The following is an 11,654-nucleotide window of genomic DNA, read 5'->3' as shown; positions in this document are numbered from 1 at the left end:
ACCGACCTGCCCTGCCCAGTAGCATTTATTCAAACCACCGAGGCCAAATTGAGCAGATTCCCCCTCCCCCCAACAGCCGCTGACACTGGAAACAATCCTGCCCCGGCACACTCATCGGAACACCCACGGTCACACGCCCTCATTCCATCACGGCGAGGACAAATTCAAAATCAAACAGAAAAAGACCCAGACGGAGAAAAGGGTCCTCGGGACTCTGACCTCAGGAGCCCCCACGTGACTCTAAACTTCCTAAGCATTACGTCAGCCTGCGAGGAGAATGGGATGAAAGGACTGGGAACCAAACGCTTACGCTTCTTAAAAGGGCAACGCCACAAAACATTTTGTAACTGGTTTTTTTCTCCTTTGACCCATTCTCGTAATGGCAGGATGCTAGTCCTACTTGACTTTTAAAGGACACCTTTTTTCCTTCCACAAGGATTTTTTTTTTTTTTAAGATTTTATTTATTCAGGCAGAGAGAGGAGGAAGCAGGCTCCCAGCTGAGCAGAGAGCCCGATGCGGGGCTCGATTTCCAGACCCTGAGATCAGGACCAGAGCCAAAGGCAGAGGCTCAACCCACTGAGCCACCCAGGCGACCCATCACAATGATCTTTTGATACTTTCAAGGAATGCCAAAAGGAACGATCTTTTGTTAAGAGAGGAGTTGGACTCAGAGAACTTTATAAAGTGATAAAGATGCAGGGAAGGATATGAGCCTGCTGCCTATTTCAGAATCGTTTTTCCTCAAAAGAGCTCAGACTGCTTTATAAACATAAATCTGCTAATCCACACACCAGCTCCTGGTTAGACAGCAGATCTGAAACTTCCTTTTTACACTGCAGGATGTGTCTGTATAAATACTTACTCAGAATTTGCTTAGTCAAAATGAACATGAGATGGGTTAGTGATTTGGGGTTTTCAAACTGAACGAGCATTCATGTTAGCATTTAGATCAGCTGTGTTGATCTAAAATGGACTTGACTGATGATTAGAATTCGCGCTATTAGCTTCGGCGATTAGAACCAGAGTGGGGAGAAGAGGTGAGACTTTTTTTTTCTTTTTTTTGCCGGTTGAAGATATGCAGGTTGTCCCTAAAGGAGGTGCTGTTACCTAGCGGGGTTTTCTGTACATCATTAATCCATAATAAATGTTTAATCAGAACAGAGTAGGCAAGCAATTATTTTCTCAGTAATAAAGTCACACATTTGTAAAATAGCATGGCAGAAGAAGCAAACTATCAAAAATCAACTTATTTCCTGTGGGAAAAAAATAGCTTTTACAGGGAAAAGGCGGAGCTTAGGGTCATGAATAATAAAGAACTAAGATAAGATAAAATGTATTAGATGTGATATTTTGGTTAATAGGCTGCTAGAGTAATGTATGTGGTGTACTCTTTTTTTTACGCTCTGGCTGGCTGTGTTTGAATAGTTTAGCCTCAGATTTGGGGAGCCCATTAATAACTTGTTTATCAACTAGTTATTGATCCCTCAATATGCACATGGCAATATTCAAGCTTCTGGGTATAGAGGAGGCAAGATGTAAAGAAAGTATAATGTAGCATCTCCCAGCACTTGAATGTTATTGGGAAATGAGAAATATATCCACACAGAAGTTAAACAAATACAGTGCAAGTAAATAAAACACAAAACAAAAATACAAAGGTTATCATAGATAACAAGTGGTATTGTGGTTTTAAGTAACAAATGACTATTAGAGTATGTGTGCCCAAGTGAGTACACCTTAAATACCAGTGGGCATGGAAGGCTTCCTGGAGGAAGTGTGGGGCAGAATTTGGGCAGAAGGGGAAAGAGCATTCTGTTGAGGAAGTAGAAGATAGACATATCCTTTTGATTAGACTTGTCTGGTTGCGAAAGAGATGGGGCCTTTCTGTTGCTCGGGTATTAGAAAGGTTAAAAAGGTTTGCCTGGATTAATAGAATCTCGGCGTTCTAGACCTGAAGTAATCCTAAAACAATCATCTAGTCTGCTGGTTCTCAAGCGTGACTGCACATTGTAATCACCTATGGAGTTTTAAGAAATTCCAATGCCCGGGTCTCACTCCAGTTTCTGATTTAAGTCATCTGTGGCGAGGTCTGGACAGCTCCGTTTTTAAAGGCTCCCCAGGTGATTCTACTGTGCAGCCAGAGTTTGAGGGCCACGGATTTAGTCCAACTCCCCAATTTTATAAGAGAAAGAGCATGCACAGCTGGTGAGAAACCAGGCTCTATTCACCACTCCAGGCTGTTTGTCTTTGACCACGTATTGTGTGGTACTCCAGAGACCGGGCCAGAGGGTTGGATTTTTGCCATAAAGGTCATGGGGAGCCACTGAAGGTTTTTGTGCAGGGAAAATGGCATGTTGGAAACAAAGGGTCCTGCAGCTTCCAGGTGGACATCAGAATCTGAAAAGGATAAACGCGCTCTAGCCACGCGGGAGAATGGGGCTGTCCAAGTGAGTTTCTGAAATTTGTTTGCATGTTTGTGTTTTGAATTTTAGAATACTATTGTGATAACTTCTGTGTTCTCACATCAGATACGTAGAATTGTGTTTCACCACCTGTGTGGCTATTTCTCAGTTCTAGAAAGAATTTTCGTCTTGCCGATTGGCTGCGTTTTTTACCCTTTTCTTAGATTTTCTAAGAAACCGAGTGTTTTAACAACCATCTTAGTGTTTTATAGTTTACTTCCTTTTTACTTTATCTTCCCTCTCCTATCCCTCTTCTCCAGTCAAGGACATTTGTTAATTGCTCAGAACATGCTCATGCATATTTATACGTCCACAGCACCCTACCCTTTTATTACGTGACACTAACAGGTGGCACTGTTTTCCAATAGAAATATAAATTGAGGGGCGCCTGGGTGGCTCAGTGGGTTAAAGCCTCTGCCTTCGGCTCGGGTCATGATCCCGGGGTCCTGGGATCAAGCCCCGTATCGGGCTCTCTGCTCAGCGGGGAGCCTGCTTCCCCCCCTCTCTCTGCCTGCCTCTCTGTCTACTTGTAATCTCTGTCAAATAAATAAATAAATAATCTTAAAAAAAAAAAGAAATATAAATTGGGGGGTGCCTGGGTGACTCAGTCGGTTGGGCATCTGCCTTCTCAGGTCATGATCTGGCTCCCTGTTCAGCAGGGAGCCTGCTTCTCTCTCTCCCTCTCTCTCTGTCAAATAGATAAATAAAATCTTAAAAACAAAGAAGAAATATAATTTGAGCCACCTATGTAAAAAAAAAAAAAGACAGGTTACATTAATTTTAATGATATAGTCTATTTAAGTCTGTATATCCAAAATCTAATCATTTCAGCATGTAACCATTCTAAAAATATGAATGAGACATTTTATGTTCCCTTTTCGATACTAAGCCTTTGAACTCTGTATTTTATAATTGTAGCATTGATTCGGATGCTAAATTTTCAGTCTTCAAGAATATTACATAAGAAGGTTATATTTCAAAAAAAAAAAAAGATTTTATCCTGTTTCAGTTTTTAGATTTGAAGTAAATAAAATTTAAAAATCAGTTCCTCAATTACCTTAGCCCCATTGGCCCCATGGCTTCTCCACGGATCAAGGCAGGCCTAGCATTTCATATGGTAGTAGCTTTTCATTCTGCGGCTTGAGAGGGTGGAAGCCTCATTATAATGAGTTTGAGTACTCTATTTATGGAGGAATCTGTTCTCTAGGAGTTCTAAAGGAGGCAAGGTATGACAAAGATGATTATAAAAATAACCTAAGTTTCTCTGAACCAAGATATCAAATTTAGGACAAGAAAGAGGGCTCATTTAGGAAAGGAAATGGGGAGGAGGGGAAAACAGGCAGGTTTTGATGCCCACTCCTGGTCAAATGCTATTTGAAAAAAAGAAATTCTATAGTAGTCCAACAGCCTAAAGGGAGGGGAAAAAAAAAAAAGAAGATGTAAAATATGACAGAAGAGTGAGAGAGAAAAAGTTGAATTAAAAAGTGGCTTTGGGAGCACTTGGGTGGCTCAGTCGGTTAGGCATACGATGCTTGATTTCGGCTCAAGTCATGATTCTCCAGGTTGTAAGATCGAGCCCCATGTTGGGCTGCACGCTCAGCTTAAGATTCTCTCTCTCTCCACAACAACAATTGCTTGCGAGCTCTCTCTCTCTCTCTCTCTCTCTCACACACACACACACAAATAAATAAATAAAACAACTGTGTCTCCTCGACAGAGCAAGAGGAGTATTGCCTACATAAAGTGCTAATAATGTATTTTTGTAGAATTTTCCCTAAAGAAGGATTTCATACAAATGACTATTCGCTTACATAAGCAACTTTGACCCCCGACAATTTCCAAGTGGCCTCACGTTGCAAGGTAGGCTTGGTGCAGAGAACCTAATCCCCCCTCCTCCTCTCACTCTTCCTTACTTCAGTAAGTACTCCTTACTTACTTGTAGAGTGTAAGTTCTCCTTACTTACTTATAGAGTGGTCTATGGAGTGTATCATCTGTGGTGTGTTTGCCTTGTTCTTCTACAGACTAAACTTAATTTAAGGCAATGTAAGCTCTGTAATCATCTGATAATAATCCTCAGTTTTCAAGCTATCATGCAAGAAATGAAGAGCAACAAGAAATGAAGTCAACAGCTGAGGGCACGCAGGACCTGCTCTTACAGGAATCCTTTAGCCAGAGCCCAGGAGCACCTGAGTGGGAACAGGTGTGGCTGACTCTCAGCGTGCTAACCTGCTCGTGTGTGTCCAGGGGAGAGGATGGGGGTGGAAGGAGGGACCGGACTCGTGGACACGCCCTGGCCACTTCTTCCAGAGCAGTTGCTTCCTGGGTCCTTCTTGTACTGCTACCACTTATTTTTTTTTTTTTTTAACTGAAAAAGTCTCAACAACTGATAATGGCAAATTCAAACTCAGTTACCTGCTTTCTAAAGCTCAGGAAATGTTCTAGATCTGTCCTTTAGTAGGGGAGAGGTAAAGCTTGCCGAGCATAGCGGATCAGTTCTCAAGGTTCCATTCTGTTGTTTCAGGATTCGAAGTCCTGATGATAGTAGTGATCTTGCTCAATTTCAAGTCGGTGGGCACTTCCCCAGCACCTACTCTGTGGTATTGTAGAAAAACCATGTACAACTCAACAAGCGCTAACTATGGGCACTGGTATAATAAGAAAAATATCAGGAAAAAATAGACTCAGTAAGTGCTTATATGGTACTGGGAGCTGTTAGGTATTGTTACTTCCTTTTTCTTTTTTTTTAAGATTGATTTTATTTATTTGTTTGTTTATCAGAGAGAGAGAGAGCACAAGCAGGAGGAGCTTCAGGCAGAGGGAGGAGCTGCAGGCAGAGGGAGAAGCTAGCTCCCTGCTGAGCAAGGAACCTGATGTGGGATTTGATCCCAGGACCCTGGGATCATGACCTGAGCCAAGAGCAGGAGCTTAACTGACTGAGCCACCCAGATGTCCTAGTATTGTTATTTCCACTTTACACAATAGGCCACTGAGTCACAGAAAGGTTGAATAACTTGGGCATGACTTTCTCATTTCACTTAGACTTGAAATAACTTTCCAAAGTCACACAGCAAGTAAGTGGTGAAACAAGGTAACCTGGTCCCAGAACTCTGTACTCAAGCTTTAGAATCCCGTGGGTTTGGAGTTCAATCCTACCCTCTCCACCTATAGCTGCATGACTTGGGGGAAATTACTGGGCCTTTCAGAGTCCTAGTTTCATGATTTACTTTCAGAACTTTATAAGGATGATAAATAATGGCTGGAAAGTGACTCGCACAGTACCTGATAGACAACATCATGATCAGAAATTCATTAAGCCAAGTGCATAATCGCCCAGTATACACTGGTATGGCCTCCCCAGTTGTTAAAACATTGCAATGATTCCATGCTGGTTGGCAGAATGTCTGCCCCAGGCCCCCGAGTGCACCCGTTCCTGGCCACTCAGCGGCTCGTGCAGGAATTCGCCATAAACCCTGGTGCCATAAGGGCCTCCAAGATTCTGTTCTGGTGGTTACTGCCTGCATCATACATTTGTTAAATATTCTCACTATCTTCTGGCTACAAACATGAGAGGGGCTCCTGCCTTCAGTGACCGCACAATTTGAGAGGGGCCCTGAACACAACAGGTGCAAGAGGAAAGCAGTGCTGAGGGACCATGAATGCAGGGTCAGGGGTGAGACTCCCAGCTCATGTGGGGCAGTTTAACCGACTGCTTACTCTTTCAGTTCCCTGTTTGAGTGGATGGCGACATCCCAGATCATCACGACGGTTCCTTATGTTTCTTTCTTTTTTTGTTTGTTTGGTTTTTGTTTTTTAGTTCTTCTTACCTCCACTTAGTTTGGGCCTTCACGACCCTTTGTCTAGACTTTCACAAGAGTTTTATAATTGAGTGATCCTCTTTATAGTTCAGTTGTAAATTGTACTGACTGTTCTAGAATCTGTTCTGTGGTTGTCTTACTCAACAACCTTAGGTAGCTCCCTGTGGCCCCATGTCCTCATTGAGACGTCCATGACCCACTGTCGTATAGCTCCAGCCCCTATTTCTAGCGTTTTCCACTTACTCTAGATGTTTGTCACATCTGCCAAATGATATGTTCCCTATACGAAATTTTGTTGCTTCTGCCACTCAGAACTTGTGAATCCTACCTCAGCATTTTTCAACACCTCTTCAAGCATAGCTTCTTTCTCTTATCTGTTTCTTCTCTCCTCATCCTCTTCTCCCACCCCTGGGTCTTGTGTGGGGTGATATTTTCTAATTAACATACACTGATAGCTTCTTATGTGCTAGGCTATTCTAAGAGTTTCACATGTGTTACCTTGTTTTATCCTCCCTAAAACTCCAAGAGGTGGGGACTATCATCTCTATTTTAAGATAGAAAAGATGGGGGCCCCTGGGTGGCTCAGTGGGTTAAGCCTCTGCCTTTAGCTTGGGTCATGATCTCAGGGTCCTGAGATCGGGCTCTCTGCTGGGCGGAAAGCCTGCTTCCCCCCCTTCTCTCTGCCTGCCTCTCTGCCTACTTGCGATCTCTCTCTCTGTCAAATAAAAAAAAATTTTGAAGTCTTTTAAAAAAAGAGAGAGACGAAAGATGAAGGCACAGAGAGGTAAAATAACTTTCGAAGGTCACACAGCAAGAAAAAGTGGAGCTGGAATTCCAACTCAGGAAGCTTCCCTTCAAAGCTTGCGTTCTTAATCAGTGTTTTATAGTGACTAATAACTCTCAAAGAAAGAGAAAATAGAAGAAATAATTTTCAAGTTATTACTCAAAGTATGTGTCTTGCTTCTGTAATTATTCATGTTACTATTTTATCTCCTTTATGCAAGCTGAAAATTCCTAGAGGGGAGGAACCCTGGGTCTCATGGCCTGGTGTCTCAATTACCATTAATAAGTTGTGGCGTAAGTTATGTTACTGAGCCATCACATCCTTTGGAGACCTCTTGACTGTGAATTGGCCATTACCAAGCCCACTTTTCACTATTTCTCCTAACCAAATATCCCACTTGTCCAAACCCTGGGACAGGATCAGGCCAACTATTCCATGTGGAGTGTAAGAAAGTTATGCTTAAGTTTATGATTCAGATTGTGGCTAAGAGCTGTCACTTTTTAAAATTTTAATTCCAGTATAGTTAACATACAGTGTTATATTAGTTTCAAGTATACAATATAGGGATTCAGTGCTTCCATGTATCACCCAGCGCTCATCACAACAAATGCCCTCCTTTTTTTTTTTTTTAAGATTTTATTTATTTATTTGAGAGTGGGCAAGAGAGCAGGAATAGGGAGGGGAAGAGAAAGAAGCAGACTCCTCACTGAGCAGGGAGCCCCATGATGTGGGGTCAATCCCAGGACCCTGAGAACATGACCCTGAGATAATGACCTGAGCCAAAGACAGACCCTTAACTGACTGAGCCACCCAGGAGTCATAGGTGCCCTCCTCAATGCCCATCACCTATTTCACCCATTCCCCCCACTCTGGTAACCATCAGTTTGTTCTCTACAGTTAAGAGTCTGTTTCTTGGTTTGTCTCTGTTTTTCCTTTGCTTGTTTGTTGCGCTTCTTAAATTCCACATATAAGTGAAATCATCTGGTATCTGCCTTTCTCTGACTTACTTCACTTAGCATTACACTCTCTAGCTCCATCCATGTCATTGCAAATGGCAAGATTTCATTTTGTATGGCTGAGTAATATTCCATTGTGTGTATGTATATCCATTTTTCTGTGGGTGGTGAGAGTTGTCATTTATCTTCTGCATAATACAGTGGATGTGTATGTGATTTCTCCCTTTTAGAGTTGGAGAAACTAAGGTGCCCTGCAGTTCTTTACCCAGAATCATTGGCAGGTCTGTGCTGGAGCTTAGGTGAACGAACTCAGACAGACTCTGCTGGAACCCAGGCCAGGACTCTGGACAACCCCTGTGGTGATTCTGCCCTAACGCCATGTACTAAGGATCCCTAGATGGACTAAGTTGTTGACTGACCAGAAAAGTCTGGAATAGTCTTCCCCTATATTTTTACCTTGACACAAAATAAAAGTATGACATCATCATGGGAACACAGGACTTCTCTATTTGTATTTTTAGAACTTGGTAGATTCTTCCAAGGGTGAACGGATCAGCCCTTGTGTTGAGGAGAAATCTCTGAGGAGAACTTGTACCGCCTTTCATTGTAACCGATAGGATAAGTGTGTTTGAGAACAAGGTGACAGCTGATGGCTTTAGTAGAGAACCAGTAATTTCGTAGCTGGTCACAATTCCTTAATAAACAGCCAAAAACTTAGGAGCTTTTAGAACGCCCTTTTTCTTTCTTGGGGGGTCAAAGTCGACCGATGCTAAGCGTGTGTGTGACTCCAGGAAGGCAAAGCACTCTGCTAAATACCTTGTGGTAATACTATTTATTACCCAGGGGTATACTCAGATGAAAGTTCGAGCGGGTTAGTTCCCTCTGGTTCTGGCCAGCCAGCTCACAAGCCATTAGAATCCTTAACTACACACCCCACTCTGACTCCGCCACCGCCCCGTCAGCCTCCGCCGCGCCACCCGTCCGCGGAGCGCAAGCCCGGACCCGTCCGGCCAGCGCCGCTCGTTGTCGCCCCCTTTAAGAGCCTGCTCCGCGGGACTAACGTTCGAATGGCCCAGGCGCCCCTCCTCGGCCTCCGATTGGCCGCGCGCGGCGCACGAGGGCGCGCCGGCCGGCCCCGGAACGGTTGGCGGCCCGTCGCGATTGGCGGTCGAGGGGCATATATAAGGCGCCGGGCGGCCGGGCTGCCCTCAGTTAGCGACCGGACGTGGGACTGAGTTGTTTTCCGTGGTGACTAGGACGCGGGGGGTCGCTGAGCGCGTCACCGGAGTCGTTTCTCTTCAGCCTTCGGGTATCGAGGGTCCAGCCCCGGACCGGACTTGTCGACGCCATCTCGTTCCCTCTCAGCTTCCGAACGTGAGCCGGGGACTCACGCCTCACCTCGGCGCCGGCCCCGCGAAGGGGAGGCAGGATGGAGTTCAAGCTGGAGGCTCACCGTATCGTCAGCATCTCCCTGGGCAAGATCTACAACTCGCGGGTCCAGCGCGGCGGCATCAAGCTGCACAAGAACCTGCTGGTCTCGCTGGTGCTGCGCAGCGCGCGCCAGGTCTACCTGAGTGACCCGTGCCCGGGCCTCTACCTGGCCGGTCCCGCGGGGAGCCCGGCGGTGTCGCCGCCACAGCCCGGGGAGCCGGCGGCCGGGCCGCCCGCGGGCTGGGGGGAGCCGCCCCCGCCGGCCCCCCGTGCCGCCTGGCCCGACGCCGAGCCGCAGCCGGAGCGCCTCGCTGGCCCGGCCGAGCCCGCGGCCCCGGTGACGGGCGCCAGGGACACTCCTCGGGGCGGAGAGGCGGAGGCGGCGGAAGCTGCCTGGCGCCGCGTGGAGGGACCGCGCGAGGCGGCGGAGGGAGGAGCCGGGGGCCCCGCCGGAGGCTCGGACGGCTTCCCCGAGGGGCCCCGTGGGGCGCGCCGTCCCTGCGGCTGCCCCCCGGGAACGGAGGAGCGGCGGGGGCCGCTGGGCGCGTGCCCCCGACTTGACTGCTGCTGCGAGCCGCGGCCCGCCGAGGACGAGCCCCCAGCACCGCCCGCCGTCGGCCCCCGGAAGCGCGGCGCGGCGGGCGTGGGTGGCGGCCCCGGGGACTGCCCGGCGCCCGGTTCCAGCCCGAGGAAGAAGCCGCGCCGGAACTCGGAGGAGCAGCCGGGCGGGGCGGCGGCCGCGGCGGAGGAGGAGGAGGAGATGGAGACCGGTAACGTGGCTAACCTCATTAGCATCTTCGGTTCCAGCTTCTCGGGACTCTTGCGGAAAAGCCCCGGGGGCGGCCGGGAGGAAGCCGAGGGAGAGGAGAGCGGTCCGGAAGCCGCCGAGCCCGGGCAGATCTGCTGCGATAAGCCGGTGCTGAGAGACATTAACCCTTGGAGCACAGCCATCGTGGCCTTCTGAACCCCCGGCCCCTGTCGGAAGGAGGTGGAGCAGCGGGGTGGCCCCGACGTGAGGCTGCGAGGACGGCCCAGGGACCGGAGGCGCGGGGCGGAGACCGCGGGTGCTGCCGGGCAGCACGGACTGCCCTTGGGCTCGGCCCCGCGGCGCCAAGCCTGCCTGCGGTCTCCCCTGGAGACTTGGGCGTGTGAGGCTTGTCGCCAGCGGACAACCGTTCACTTTTGTGTAGTGTTATGTCTGTGTACGTCTGTTCGTCTCGTTGAGTTAAGACTATTTCGTCCTTCTGGAATGCATCACCCCTTTCCCAGGGCTTAGGAGGTTGGGGGCAGACAGGGACTTTCCTCTGCCGGCAGCATCGAGAAGGAAGCGGCTGAGAGCGCTGGCGCTGGGGAGTTCCCCTTTCGTACTCGGGGGAGGAAGGGACTTTACACACACCCCTCACATGAAAGCTAGCACCGCACCGGTGCCAGGAGTGGCATTTCCTCACAGGATTTCCTAAAACTAGAGGGATTTGGTCTGGGGTAGAGACTTGGATTCTTCCTCTCCCCCACCCTCCCATCTCGCTGAAAAACGTTTATACCCTGTGATTACTCGGGGAAAAGGGAATATGAGCGGCCCTTGTCTTCCCCACAGGGAGAAAAAAAAAAAAAAAAGCTTGATGAACTTCACAGAAGAGTTCAAGCTTGGAAATATGGAGTTTATAGAGAATAGATATATTTTTAAAAGCTCTAGATCAGAACTACTACACAGTGCTTTTAAAAAGTGTTTAATGAAACAAAAGTTTACAGACAGAAGCCCTAAGTGGAAAGACGTTATGGTTTTGTAGATATGGTGACTCCAGTCTTTGTTGTATAAAGGTTGGGGGAGCTGACAAGGTTTTTGTACAGTATTTTCTCCTTCGTTGTATTGATTTTTGTATAAAAATGTAACTTTACGTGTTTAACACGTATTAAATATTTTGAAGCAACTTAATTGCCTCCTTGTCTGTAATCACCTGTCTGGGTTGGGAGAGAAGTGGGAGGAGGGGAACTATGCTCTGGCCTGGAAAAGTGTAGTTCTCAGTATCAGTCATGCACAGACTGGGGACATTGTTTGCTGACTTCACTAAGTACCAAGAGAGACCCCTTTAAGGTTTCTCCCCTGGATGGGAGAATAGCTATTAGATACTAGTATCAGTGGCCGGCCAGTTTCTTGAAACCTGTCACTGCAACTGCTTTTTTTAAAAGTCAGTTTAGCCCAATTT

General features: G+C 47.3%; 1 protein-coding gene across 1 annotated transcript; it reads left to right on the top strand.

The window, feature by feature from the left end:
• Positions 1-9,346: 9,346 nt before the first annotated feature.
• Positions 9,347-11,375, top strand: IER5 (immediate early response 5). Its single transcript, XM_080824611.1, has one exon. It carries the CDS (start codon positions 9,449-9,451, stop codon positions 10,412-10,414), a length of 966 nt encoding a protein of 321 aa, XP_080680737.1. The 5' UTR covers positions 9,347-9,448; the 3' UTR covers positions 10,415-11,375.
• Positions 11,376-11,654: the final 279 nt, after the last annotated feature.

Source organism: Martes martes, assembly GCF_963455335.1.
Source record: "Martes martes genome assembly, chromosome: 15".
Taxonomy (NCBI): domain Eukaryota; kingdom Metazoa; phylum Chordata; class Mammalia; order Carnivora; family Mustelidae; genus Martes; species Martes martes.
This window is presented reverse-complemented; position numbering and strand designations above follow the sequence as displayed.